Genomic DNA, 14,836 nt, shown 5'->3' with positions numbered 1-14,836 from the left:
TTCAATCCCTGCCAGTTATACTTTTGCCTTTGGCCTAGTGTGCTGACCCCCGTGTGCCTGTTTGTTGCTATAGCTTGTTTATATGGTTCTGACCCAATTCTGTTTCCCGTTGTGAGTTTGCCTGTTGATTTTGTACTGCGTTATTATCTGTGTATGACTCATTGCCTGTGACTTGACTACTCTCTGCTCGCCCCTCTTGTACCTTGCAACTATCTGTGTATGACTCATTGCCTGTGACCTGACTACTCTCTGCTCGCCCCTCTGGTACCTTGCAGCTATATCTGTGTGTGACTCATTGGCTACGTCCTGACTATTCTCACTGTCTATGCCCCTTGGTAACTTTGTCTCGCAGTTACTCTGCTAGGAATTGTCTTGCAGCTCCTAGCTCTGTGGAGTTTAGGCCACGCCCCTAGCAGTCACGTGCTTCAGGTCCTGCGGGTGTGAAGTACACATCTACTCGGTTGCTGCCCGCTCCACAGGTATCTTTGAGCACTGTTCGCTTTACTCAGGACACGCGCACTGGCTCAGTGAGCAAGTTCACTGCGGTGTCTCTGACAGAAAATTTTTGTGAAAAAAAAGTACTTTTTCATTTTTATGGATCAATTTGTGAAGCACCCGGGGGTTCAAAGTGCTCATATGCATCTAGATAAGTTCCTTGGGGGTCTAGTTTCCAAAATGGGGTCACTTGAGGGGGAGCTCCAATGTTTAGGTACACAGGGGCTCTCCAAACGCGACATGGCAACCGCTAAATATTCCAGCATATTTTCCATTCAAAAAGTCAAATAGCGCTCCTTCCCTTCCGAGCCCTGCCGTGCGCCCAAACAGTGGTTTATGACCACATATGAGGTATCGGTTTACTCAGGAGAAATTGCTCAACAAATTTTGCGAACCATTTTATCCTGTTGCCCATGTGAAAATGAAAAAATTGATGCTAAAAGAACATTTTTGTTGGAAAAATTAAAGTGTCCATTTTTCCTTCCACGTTGCTTTAGTTCCTGTGAAGCACCTGAAGGGTTAATAATCTTCTTGAATGTAGTTTAGAGCACCTTGAGGGGTGCAGTTTTTAGAATGGTGTCACTTTTGGGTATTTTCTGCCATAGAAACCCCTCAAAGGGAAATCAGAGGGACAGGTGGTCGCTAAAAAAAAATGGTTTTGTAAATTTTGTTGTAAAGATGAGAAATCACTGTCAACTTTTCCATGATTCCAATTTCACATGGTTGAGCGCACTTGGGATCTGCCCCCAAGGCCCTGCCCATGCCCAATGTTTGGTCCGTAGACCGCGGCTAGGAGTTAGTCCCGCTTTTGTGCCCAGCAGTGATGATTGATCTGCTGGGCTTCAGGGCGCTGGATGCTTAGGTTTCCTGTCTTTCAGATGTTCTAGGGCAACAGTGACAACAAGCAAATACTCGAGCAGCCCTGGATAATCCACGCCGGCAGGATGATAAGATCCGGCGGAAGATGGAGCCTATGAGAAGAGAAGTGAATATAATGTAAGTGATGGGACGCCATCGGACATGATACTACTGTGCGGTCACTGTGGCCGGACGGCAGAGGAATATTATCACACAGAGGTCAGGGGTCATTGTCAGCCATCATACATGTGATAATCCCATCACTGACAGATGACATCTGCTCCACATGAATGATTCTCACTAACATCACACAACATGGAGCCGATTCTCACACTTACCTCGTCTCTTTTTCCCCTTTTTTCCTTTTTCTGATTTTTCTTCTTTATTACTCAGATTTGTTGCAGATATTCTTTCTGTCTGAGCTGGAAAATCTGATCAGAAAGTAAAAAACAAAACCTCAGTAACGCCATATCCTAATGGGATCTGCTTTGTCTCCTGTATATAGTAGGATTGTTCTAGTCCTGTCTCCTATAGTCCTGATAATCTGGTATTATATCATAATAGGGCAGAATAAGTCCTATATAATGTACATAATCCCATCTGAGGGGCATTAGCTTTGTCACTGATATAGAGCAGTAAGCGTCCTGTGTGCCACCATGTGGTGCATCACTGATGAGCGATATTCTACTATAGGAGACAATGTCGCCTTATGATGATGTAGGTTATTGGATCCCACAACGCATCTCACAGAATCCATGAAAAAGCTCCTGTGCAAAATTAGTGAAATAGAGATGCAGTATGGGCCCATGGGCAACATAAATAACAAAGGAGACCTATTACAGAAAAACCATGTGGAGATATTGGAGCCTTGAAGTCAACATTCACATTGTTTTTGCTGTAGACATGGACATACCTGATAGTGGGGACGAGGATGGTAAGATGGTAATAGCGTCATCGTCTCCATCAGATACGGGGACAGATCCTTTCTGCCTGTTAGGAAGAAAAAAACTCATAAATCACAAGTAAACACATTATAAAAGGGGTTGTCTATAAGAACACCAACTATAAGGCCTAATGGGAGATATGACTGCCATAGTAGGGAAGGTCTTCTGCTCAACGCTACCTTCTACTAAGAATGTGTGGCATGTAATACTACATCTCTCCTACAGTGTCGGCAGCACGAAAAATGCTCAACCGGCGGCAGATATGGGCTGTTATCACCAATGGTTTCTGAAGCCAAATGCACAAAGACCGCTAACCATGGGATGGTGGGTGCTGCATGTGATATTCTGGTATTTATGTCCTATATTTGGTGATGAGCTCCCAGTAATGACCCCATAATCTACTTACTTTTCTGAAACGTTTGTGTTGGATTTTGGTGCACACTCTGGAGGGGACTCGGGATCCTCCTCATCCTCTGAGTCCAGATGTTTCTTTATCTCAGAATGATCTACAAGACATAGGTAATGAAGTGTTATTAGAGGTTGTCAGTATAACGTAGTCACCATTTATACATGAAACATGGAAAACATAAAAACCATGTGGAGATATTTGAGCCTTGAAGTCAACATTCACATTGTTGGTGCTGTAGACATAGACATACCTGATAGTTGGGACAAGGATGGCAAGAGAAAAGCAGAATCGTCACTATCAAATATGAGGACAGATTCTTTCTGCCTGTATGGAAGAAGAAAAACAAGTAAATCACAAGTAAACGCATTATAAAAGGGGTTGTCTCACTATAAGAACACCGACTATAAGGCCTAATAGGACATATGACTGCCATAGTGGGGAAGGTCTTCTGCTCAAAACTAACTTTTATAGAGCAGAGCAGAAAACAACTACCATGAATATCTGGCATATTATATGACATCTCTCCTATAGTGTTGGGGGGCAGCACTAAAAATGCATAACCATCCACAATTATGGGCTGTTATCACCAGAAGTTACTAATGCCAAATGCACAATGACCGCTAACCATGGGATGGTGGGTGCTGCATGTGATATTATGGTATTTATGTCCTATATTTGGTGATGAGCTCCCAGTAATGACCCCATAATCTACTTACTTTTCTGAAACGTTTGTGCTGGATTTTGGTGCACACTCTGGAGGGGACTCGGGATCCTCCTCATCCTCTGAGTCCAGATGTTTCTTTATCTCAGAATGATCTACAAGACATAGGTAATGAAGTGTTATTAGAGGTTGTCAGTATAACATAGTCACCATTTATACATGAAACATGGAAAACATAAAAACCATGTATGGATATTTGAGCCTTGAAGTCAACATTCACATTGTTGGTGCTGTAGACATGGACATACCTGATAGATGGGACAAGGATGGCAAGAGAAAAGCAGAATCATCACTATCAAATATGAGGACAGATTCTTTCTGCCTGTATGGAAGAAAAACAAGTAAATCACAAGTAAACGCATTATAAAAGGGGTTGTCTCACTATAAGAACACCGACTATAAGGCCTAATAGGACATATGACTGCCATAGTGGGGAAGGTCTTCTGCTCAAAACTAACTTTTATGGAGTGGAGCAGAAAACAAGTACCAAGAATATCTGGCTTATTATTTGACATCTCTCCTACAGTGTTGGGGGCAGCACTAAAAATGCATAACCATCCACAATTATGGGCTGTTATCAGAAGAAGTTACTAAGACCAAATGCACAATGACCGCTAATCATGGGATGGTGGATGCTGCATGTGATATTATGGTATTTATATCCTATATTTGGTGATGAGCTCCCAGTAATGACCCCATAAGCTACTTACTTTTCTGAGACATTTGTGCTAGATTTTGGTGCACACTCTGGAGGGGACTCGGGATCCTCCTCATCCTCTGAGTCCAGATGTTTCTTCATCTCAGAATGATCTAGAAGACATAGGTAATGAAGTGTTATTAGAGGTTGTCAGTATAAAATGGTCACCATTTATACATGAAACATGGAAAACTTAAGAGACCTATTACAGAAAAACCATGTGGAAATATTGGAGCCTTGAAGTCAACATTCCCATTGTAGGTGCTGTAGACATGGACATACCTGACAGTTGGAACAAGAATGGCAAGAAACAAATAGCGTTGTCGCTATCAGATAAGGGAACAGATTCTTTCTGCCTGTTTGGAAGAAGAAAAACATGTAAATCACAAGTAAACGCATTATAAAAGGGGTTGTCTCACTATAAGAACACCGACAATAAGGCCTAATAGGACATATGACTGCCATAGCGGGGAAGGTCTTCTGCTCAAAACTAACTTTTATCGAGTAGAGTGGAAAACAACTACCATGAATATCTGGCATATAATAATACATCTCTCCTTCATAGTGGGCAGTTCTAAAAATGCATGACTGGCCTCGATCATAGGCTGTTATCACCAGCAATTACTAAGGCTAAAAGCACATTGACTGCTAACCATGGGATGGTGGATGTTGCATTTGATATTATGATATTTATGTCCCATATTTGGTGTGCACATAATCAGCCTAGAGATCCCAGTAATAGCCCCATAATCTACTCACATTTCTGAGATATTTGTGCTGGATTCTAGGGTACAATCTGGAGAAGACTTGGGATTCTCATTAATCTTCATTCTGTTAGCGGTGGTAAGGAGCTACATGCGGAAGCAATAAGATATGAAATAATTGTATGTCTACCTTCATAGGTCTTTTTATACATATTTTTGATTTATTAATCACATACTTACTTTAAAAAGCCTTTCAGAAGATGATGTAAAATTTTTAAAGTCAAGGCTCTCATTGTCCTCACTTGTGGCCTTCTCATCCTCTGAGACCAGATGTTTCTTCATATCCCAAAGGTCTGCAAGACATAGGTAATGAAGTGTTATTAGAGATTGTCAGTATAATAGAGTCACCATTTATTAATGGGAACCAATTGTCACAAAATAAGGAAGATGAGACAAACAGACACTTAGTCTAGATGATGGCTCCTTCTACTTACTGGTAAATAAGCTGGTGTCCACAAGCTGAGGAACGTACACTAGCTTTTGACTTAGAAGGGAATCAAAGTCTAAGTCAACAAGAAATGGATGACCCCTGATCTCAAAAGCTCCTCCTGGATAAAGGAAAACAAAAGTGATTCGGACATTGTCAGAGACAGCTTCATATCTGAACAGTTTATCTTAATTAGAACTAATTACACAACTGAGCAGACATGTAGGAAATAGAATGAAAATCTTAGTAGGGAGAACTATAAATGATGAAGCTGATAGAGAAGTAATGATCCTCATGGACATGAGTGATACGTCATCGGTGTAACAAGGGAATATTGATATTATTGTATCTGTTACCTGTCCCAAGTCTATCCACAGGATTTGCTCTGAGCAGCTGACTGATGAGGTCCTGCAGAAGGCTATCCACAGGATTTATACTGAGCAGCTGAGTGATGAGGTCCTGCAGCTGAGTGATGGGGTCCTGATCATCGGATAGAGTAGCTTGATAAGTATCCCAAATTATATCTCCTGTTATATAGAAAGTTACAGAAAATAAATCCTCTGTATTGGACTATAAGGTAAAGCAAAGGAAATAACTAAAGCCATGTAACCAGGCAAAGCAATGATGGGATTATTCTACTTACCACCGACAATATTTTTATTCAGCCCAGTTTGGAAATCCCCATCAAATGGTGTATAGCCATGGACAAATTCATATAATATGATGCCCATTGACCACCAGTCAATAGGTCTTCCGTAGCCTTTCTTCAGGATGACCTCAGGGGCTGTGTACCACGGGGTGCCGCACACCTGGAAACCAACAGAAGATAGAGATGAGAATCGATGAAACGATTATTATGACAAGTTCTTGACATAATAACAGAATTAGAGAAGATAAAATATCAGTGGAAAAGCTGTCTAAAAATGAAGAATGTGGGGAAGAGAAAATAGAGTTATGAGATTTGTACAGAACAAGCTAAGTTCCTGTGTGTAATGCTGACCTCCTCATCCTGGAACTCTCTGGAGATGTCCTCTGCTGATTGCTTGTAGATGTTGGTGTGTGGTATCATGACACCAACTTTTGAAAGTCCAAAGTCGCTAATTTTAATATGTCCAGCAGATGTTATCAGGAAGCTGTGAAAGAGAAGATGATTTTAGCTTTATTGTCCGTGAGATGATAAGGGATAACTTCCCCCCTTTGTTATACTACAGGTATGCACTTACTTCTCCGGCTTCAGGTCTCTGTGCACCACACCGTAACTATGCAGGTATTCCACACCAAGGACCGCTTCTGCAAAGTACAAGCGGGCCAACGGGACAGGGAAATGACCCATCATGTTTAGAAGGGTCCGACAGTCTCCACCTATAGAAGAAAGGAAATATGACCGGTGAGGGGTTTATACAGCAGAACACCATGATCTATAAAGAGAAGTGAGCAGAAACATTGGGGCAGGAGAAAATATATAAGCACAGAATGTACAGAATATTAGTCTGAGGTCATGATGAAATTGTTGTCCAAGTAACTAATGACATAAAGTGATGTCACATCTCGTCTACAGCTGGAGATATTGACGTGCTCAGTGCGGACCGACAGGGAGATCCCACACATCAATGACTTTCCGGGCACCATGGTAAGAGATAACCTATAGTAAATGCTCTGTGGGGATGTAACCGTCCATGGGGATAAGTCTTAATGATGTGAGAGGTGATAAGATGTCAGCAGACATGGGCTGAATATAACACAAGGTGTGGGTCCTACCTCCTACATACTCCATGACCATACACAGGTCAGATCTCGTAGGGAAAGAGCAGAGCATGGAGGCCACAAAGGGACAATCTGCGAATGTTAGGATGTCCCGCTCCAGAAAGGCCATGTCCACTCTAATAGGAGTTTTCAGGCTCCTCTTGGTCACTTTCTTCATGGCAAAGGTCTGTTGTGATTCTTTGTGGCGCACTAGGTAGACGGCCCTGAAGAGAAGGAGAATCCATGGTTTATAATAAAGCCTTATTAACAGTCTATATACACAAGTCATTCCATGATCTTTTATACTAATGTTTAATACCAGCTAGAAATCCACATCTAGAACCCATGAAATAACACTCCATAGATGATGGGAGGTCTGCACCATGCCACGTCTGCCCTCACCAGGTCACATTGTAGATGAGAGAATCTACTGAAATTCATCTTGGGCAGATTCCCTATAACCCACCAATAGATAGGATTCAGTAAAAATAAAAATTGGATAAAATTGAAAATGCTCCAATAGTCGTAAGAAGTTGGTTTTTGGCTTTCTCCACAGCCCGAGGCAGAATAAATGGAGGGGCAGGAAGAGGTTAAAATTTAATGAAACACATTAGACCCATTTGTCCTCGTCCCTGCCCATCCATCATTGCAGTGCTCCGTCCTCTGTGCCGGTCTTTGGCTGTTCTTCCTTCTGCTGCTGGGGCCGGTGATCGGACTCACATGGTTATGGTGGAGGGTGGGGGTGCAGATGTCATTACCGTCAGTATCGTGTCACCCCTCACGTGACCGTGTGCAACCAATTACTCTTATCAGCTCCATAATGGGGCCCCAAAAAACCTAAGATCGATGCGGAGGACAGGGAAACTGGTGTAGGCGGAAGCAGAAGAGCAGAGGAGGTCTAGGACCGGGGAGTGTCGTCTATTATATCATCCCTTTCCTTACAGACTGATTGGTTACAGAACAGTTCGCTCAGCTGTATATAACTGAGCTGAATAGTGACCTGGAGATGTGGACTCCAATCGTTTCCCTATGACAACACTGACTGGCAGAGCACAGAGGCCGAAGCATTGTCATAGGGAACCCTGAGAAATGGGGATTATGGGAACAGAAATCTCACCCAAAACCTCCTCTGCCGATCAGTTTAGATGTTTCATAGTCGCTCATACGCGGTTCTCCTGCCGGGATCAATGATTTCATCAAGTCCTAAAAAAGAATTAGAAATAATACTAAGATCTAGAAGCTGCAGGAAAACATCTCAGGATGAATCTGTCAGCAGCATAAACCTGGTGACAGATTCCATTTACTATAAATACTATTCTCTAACACCATAGAGTCATCTACGCTTAGAACAGAGCCGTCCCATGGTTATATGGGGATAATACTGGACGGGTCACTCACACCCCATGATCTGGTGATACACAGACACCCCCTATGGCTCTATAATACTTACACCGGCAGATTCTTGGATCTCCGGGATCCCACAGATTCCACTGTTGGGATTCGCCAGCGCTGATGGTACTAAAATAGTGATAAAGTGATGAAGAAATAAAATATATTAGTCAATATCAATCCTACATACATAATACCGCAACATAAGGGAGAAATAACAAGACGTCTGTAAACGGGAATAATACGGACGTATGGTGCATCCATAGATTAATGTAAGGTAAGTGGTGGCGGACCCCCAATCATCACATGAATGAGGACCCCCACCCTCGCTGCACACTCCTATATGTAACATGTGCTGACAGGTCCCATTACATGGAGTAGAGAGTGATCTGCCATTATTCCCTGCTGTGTAATATCTGTATATAATAGGGGAACATCCTACACCGTCATCCCACCACTCCTATATGTAACATGTGCTGACAGGTCCATTACATGGAGTAGAGAGTGATCTGCCATTATTCCCTGCTGTGTAATATCTGGATATAATAGGGGAACGTCCTACACCGTCATCCCACCACTCCTATATGTAACATGTGCTGACAGGTCCATTACATGGAGTAGGGAGTGATCTGCCATTATTCCCTGTTGTGTAATATCTGTATATAATAGGGGAACGTCCTACACCGTCATCCCACCACTCCTATATGTAACATGTGCTGACAGGTCCATTACATGGAGTAGAGAGTGATCTGCCATTATTCCCTGCTGTGTAATATCTGGATATAATAGGGGAACGTCCTACACCGTCATCCCACCACTCCTATATGTAATATGTGCTGACAGGTCCATTACATGGAGTAGAGAGTGATCTGCCATTATTCCCTGCTGTGTAATATCTGTATATAATAGGGGAACATCCTACACCGTCATCCCACCACTCCTATATGTAACATGTGCTGACAGGTCCATTACATGGAGTAGAGAGTGATCTGCCATTATTCCCTGCTGTGTAATATCTGTATATAATAGGGGAACATCCTACACCGTCATCCCACCACTCCTATATGTAACATGTGCTGACAGGTCCATTACATGGAGTAGAGAGTGATCTGCCATTATTCCCTGCTGTGTAATATCTGTATATAATAGGGGAACATCCTACACCGTCATCCCACCACTCCTATATGTAACATGTGCTGACAGGTCCATTACATGGAGTAGAGAGTGATCTGCCATTATTCCCTGCTGTGTAATATCTGGATATAATAGGGGAACGTCCTACACCGTCATCCCACCACTCCTATATGTAACATGTGCTGACAGGTCCATTACATGGAGTAGAGAGTGATCTGCCATTATTCCCTGCTGTTTAATATCTGGATATAATAGGGGAACGTCCTACACCGTCATCCCACCACTCCTATATGTAATATGTGCTGACAGGTTCCATTACATGGAGTAGAGAGTGATCTGCCATTATTCCCTGTTGTGTAATATCTGGATATAATAGGGGAACGTCCTACACCGTCATCCCACCACTCCTATATGTAACATGTGCTGACAGGTCCATTACATGGAGTAGAGAGTGATCTGCCATTATTCCCTGCTGTGCAATATCTGGATATAATAGGGGAACGTCCTACACCGTCATCCCACCACTCCTATATGTAACATGTGCTGACAGGTCCATTACATGGAGTAGAGAGTGATCTGCCATTATTCCCTGCTGTTTAATATCTGGATATAATAGGGGAACGTCCTATACCGTCATCCCACCACTCCTATATGTAATATGTGCTGACAGGTTCCATTACATGGAGTAGAGAGTGATCTGCCATTATTCCCTGTTGTGTAATATCTGGATATAATAGGGGAACGTCCTACACCGTCATCCCACCACTCCTATATGTAACATGTGCTGACAGGTCCATTACATGGAGTAGGGAGTGATCTGTCATTATTCCCTGCTGTGTAATATCTGTATATAATAGGGGAACGTCCTACACCGTCATCCCACCACTCCTATATGTAACATGTGCTGACAGGTCCCATTCCATGGAGTAGAGAGTGATCTGCCATTATTCCCTGCTGTGTAATATCTGTATATAATAGGGGAACATCCTACACCATCATCCCACCACTCCTATATGTAATATGTGCTGACAGGTCCCATTACATGGAGTAGAGAGTGATCTGCCATTATTCCCTGCTGTGTAATATCTGGATATAATAGGGGAACGTCCTACACCGTCATCCCACCACTCCTATATGTAATATGTGCTGACAGGTTCCATTACATGGAGTAGAGAGTGATCTGCCATTATTCCCTGCTGTGTAATATCTGGATATAATAGGGGGAACGTCCTACACCGTCATCCCACCACTCCTATATGTAACATGTGCTGACAGGTTCCATTACATGGAGTAGAGAGTGATCTGCCATTATTCCCTGCTGTGTAATATCTGGATATAATAGGGGAACGTCCTACACCGTCATCCCACCACTCCTATATGTAATATGTGCTGACAGGTCCATTACATGGAGTAGAGAGTGATCTGCCATTATTCCCTGCTGTGTAATATCTGGATATAATAGGGGGAACATCCTACACCGTCATCCCACCACTCCTATATGTAACATGTGCTGACAGGTCCCATTACATGGAGTAGAGAGTGATCTGCCATTATTCCCTGCTGTGTAATATCTGGATATAATAGGGGAACGTCCTACACCGTCATCCCACCACTCCTATATGTAACATGTGCTGACAGGTCCATTACATGGAGTAGGGAGTGATCTGTCATTATTCCCTGCTGTGTAATATCTGTATATAATAGGGGAACGTCCTACACCGTCATCCCACCACTCCTATATGTAACATGTGCTGACAGGTCCATTACATGGAGTAGAGAGTGATCTGCCATTATTCCCTGCTGTGTAATATCTGTATATAATAGGGGAACATCCTACACCGTCATCCCACCACTCCTATATGTAATATGTGCTGACAGGTCCATTACATGGAGTAGAGAGTGATCTACCATTATTCCCTGCTGTGTAATATCTGTATATAATAGGGGAACATCCTACACCATCATCCCACCACTCCTATATGTAATATGTGCTGACAGGTCCCATTACATGGAGTAGAGAGTGATCTGCCATTATTCCCTGCTGTGTAATATCTGTATATAATAGGGGAACATCCTACACCGTCATCCCACCACTCCTATATGTAACATGTGCTGACAGGTCCATTACATGGAGTAGAGAGTGATCTGCCATTATTCCCTGCTGTGTAATATCTGTATATAATAGGGGAACATCCTACACCGTCATCCCACCACTCCTATATGTAATATGTGCTGACAGGTCCCATTACATGGAGTAGAGAGTGATCTGCCATTATTCCCTGTTGTGTAATATCTGGATATAATAGGGGAACGTCCTACACCGTCATCCCACCACTCCTATATGTAATATGTGCTGACAGGTTCCATTACATGGAGTAGAGAGTGATCTGCCATTATTCCCTGCTGTGTAATATCTGGATATAATAGGGGAACGTCCTACACCGTCATCCCACCACTCCTATATGTAATATGTGCTGACAGGTCCATTACATGGAGTAGAGAGTGATCTGCCATTATTCCCTGCTGTGTAATATCTGGATATAATAGGGGGAACGTCCTACACCGTCATCCCACCACTCCTATATGTAACATGTGCTGACAGGTCCCATTACATGGAGTAGAGAGTGATCTGCCATTATTCCCTGCTGTGTAATATCTGGATATAATAGGGGAACGTCCTACACCGTCATCCCACCACTCCTATATGTAACATGTGCTGACAGGTCCATTACATGGAGTAGGGAGTGATCTGTCATTATTCCCTGCTGTGTAATATCTGTATATAATAGGGGAACGTCCTACACCATCATCCCACCACTCCTATATGTAACATGTGCTGACAGGTCCCATTCCATGGAGTAGAGAGTGATCTGCCATTATTCCCTGCTGTGTAATATCTGGATATAATAGGGGAACGTCCTACACCGTCATCCCACCACTCCTATATGTAATATGTGCTGACAGGTTCCATTACATGGAGTAGAGAGTGATCTGCCATTATTCCCTGCTGTGTAATATCTGGATATAATAGGGGAACATCCTACACCGTCATCCCACCACTCCTATATGTAATATGTGCTGACAGGTCCCATTACATGGAGTAGAGAGTGATCTGCCATTATTCCCTGCTGCGTAATATCTGGATATAATAGGGGAACGTCCTACACCGTCATCCCACCACTCCTATATGTAACATGTGCTGACAGGTCCCATTACATGGAGTAGAGAGTGATCTACCATTATTCCCTGCTGTGTAATATCTGTATATAATAGGGGAACGTCCTACACCGTCATCCCACCACTCCTATATGTAACATGTGCTGACAGGTCCCATTCCATGGAGTAGAGAGTGATCTGCCATTATTCCCTGCTGTGTAATATCTGGAGATTCATTGTAGGAGGTTATGTGATCGGTTCACCTGTGATCAGATCGCTGCTCAGCTCCGGCTGACTCCTATTAGAGTCAGGGGTTTCCGAGGTCACAGTCGCCCCATATTCGTCGTCGCCTTCTGGTGTTTCCTGATAGATATAATACAGTTAATTAATATGTGGAAGATTTCACTAAATCACCAAATACATGAATCAGGAAGGAGTAAACCAACATTTACTGATGCACCAACTGTAACTCTACAAATCACGCGCCATCATGAGAACTTTTCTTAGAAACGTCTCTCACTTATGTGGATTATGTGACACCAGATCTTCTGATATCTGATTGGTGATCTGGAGAAGATCAGAAAACAAGGACGTGTGATAGAGAAGATGATGGCTCCTTACCGGGCGTTCCAGCGAGCAGGCCGGACCTTCTAATACATGCAGGACTTCTTCGGCCAGTTCCTTAACAAAAGCCAAATCTCCATATTGAGATCTATTTTCAGCCTATAAAGAAGAAAAGACACAAAAAGAAAAATTCAGAGATAAGAAAGGAAACAATGGAGGCGGCCATTGTATGTGTCCTCTGCTCCTCTCTGCAGATACAACGACTCCATATCTAGGGACTCGGTGTGTTTTATATGGAAGGAAAGAAGAAGCTTCTCTCCCACAATTATTATCTATGACTATGGAGAAGATTTGTGCCGAGTGTCCGCCACTTACCTGCTGTAGTAATGTTCTGATGTTGTGACGTAAATCCGTCAGATACTCTGATGTTAGTTTATCTTCATTGTTTTTGGTCAGGCAGTCATTGACTAGCTCCACCACCAGCCGGTGAGTGAAGCAGAGGACGCCATCGGGTGGTAGAAGCTCAGTGTTAGGGAGATTGTTGGTAAGAGTCTCCAACAGAGCATCTACCTGAAAATCGCTCAGACATAATCCAGACATAGTGAAAAATTGCAAACGCTCTCAGTCACTATAGAACCATAAATGGCACCGGTGACCCTGTGAACATTCTATAAGTAGGGACTGAGCTGTGATGTCACAATGGCCAAGAATCACCTGTGATGTCATAATGGGCTAGCATCACCAGTGATGTCATAATGGGCTAGCATCACCAGTGATATCATAATGGGCTAGCATCACCAGTGATGTCATAATGGGCTAGCATCACCAGTGATGTCACAATGGGCTAGCATCACCAGTGATGTCATAATGGGCTAGCATCGCCAGTGATGTCACAATGGGCTAGCATCACCTGTGATGTCATAATGGGCTAGCATCACCAGTGATATCATAATGGGCTAGCATCACCAGTGATGTCATAATGGGCTAGCATCACCAGTGATGTCACAATGGGCTAGCATCACCAGTGATATCATAATGGGCTAGCATCACCAGTGATATCATAATGGGCTAGCATCGCCAGTGATGTCACAATGGGCTAGCATCACTCTGTCACTCTGATGGTCCGTATGGCATGTGACTGTTTTCTGGCTCTGTCTGGTTTTTTCCCGTGCTGAATACAAGTATTTGCTGTGCTTTTACATGCATTTTTTAATTCACTTGAATAAGTAAAATTTGCTGCAAAACTCCTGAAACACTTGACAAACCACTGATTTAAAAAAACGCTGAGATTTCAGAATCCTTGTTTTCTAGGTCAGTACTATAAAATGAGTCTACATATTAGTCCATAAGAAATTGACCAGGTCACACTCCGTACATTAGATTCCTAAACAAGAGCCCCGATCATGGAAAAAAGGAGAGTCTCTATACAGGAGCCTCTCACATCATTAGAAGATCATCAAAAGGGAATTGATTTCAGTTCTTCAATACAAAAAGTGAGAGTCACCTATTCTATAGAGTCATTACACACAGACATC

At 42.9% G+C, this 14,836-nt stretch overlaps 1 protein-coding gene across 1 annotated transcript; it reads right to left on the bottom strand.

The window, feature by feature from the left end:
• Positions 1–880: 880 nt before the first annotated feature.
• LOC141060271 (microtubule-associated serine/threonine-protein kinase 3-like) lies at positions 881–13,286 on the bottom strand. The gene is made up of 17 exons (XM_073556492.1): positions 13,001–13,286; positions 8,509–8,576; positions 8,176–8,261; positions 7,074–7,282; positions 6,539–6,677; positions 6,316–6,448; positions 5,959–6,124; positions 5,672–5,842; positions 5,323–5,436; positions 5,069–5,181; positions 4,884–4,975; positions 4,412–4,480; positions 2,957–3,030; positions 2,704–2,803; positions 2,267–2,343; positions 1,692–1,784; positions 881–1,466 (listed from the first exon to the last, which is right to left on the bottom strand). The coding sequence occupies exons 3-17, from the start codon at positions 8,253–8,255 to the stop codon at positions 1,354–1,356; spliced, it is 1,743 nt and encodes a 580-aa protein (XP_073412593.1). The 5' UTR covers positions 8,256–8,261; positions 8,509–8,576; positions 13,001–13,286; the 3' UTR covers positions 881–1,353.
• Positions 13,287–14,836: the final 1,550 nt, after the last annotated feature.

Source organism: Dendrobates tinctorius, unplaced genomic scaffold (assembly GCF_039654945.1).
Source record: "Dendrobates tinctorius isolate UK_male_01 unplaced genomic scaffold, ASM3965494v1 ptg000233l, whole genome shotgun sequence".
NCBI classification, from domain to species: Eukaryota; Metazoa; Chordata; class Amphibia; order Anura; family Dendrobatidae; genus Dendrobates; species Dendrobates tinctorius.
This window is presented reverse-complemented; position numbering and strand designations above follow the sequence as displayed.

Bases quoted from the DNA above. Each gene is read 5' to 3' on its own strand.
- LOC141060271 (XM_073556492.1), bottom strand. From the start codon at position 8,255: ATGAAATCATTGATCCCGGCAGGAGAACCGCGTATGAGCGACTATGAA. The intron at 5,437-5,671 runs GTAACAGATACA...TCCTTTATCCAG, and splicing joins TGTGGATAGACTTGGGACAG to GAGGAGCTTTTGAGATCAGG. The intron at 2,344-2,703 runs GTAAGTAGATTA...TCTTCCTAACAG, and splicing joins AACACAAACGTTTCAGAAAA to GCAGAAAGGATCTGTCCCCG.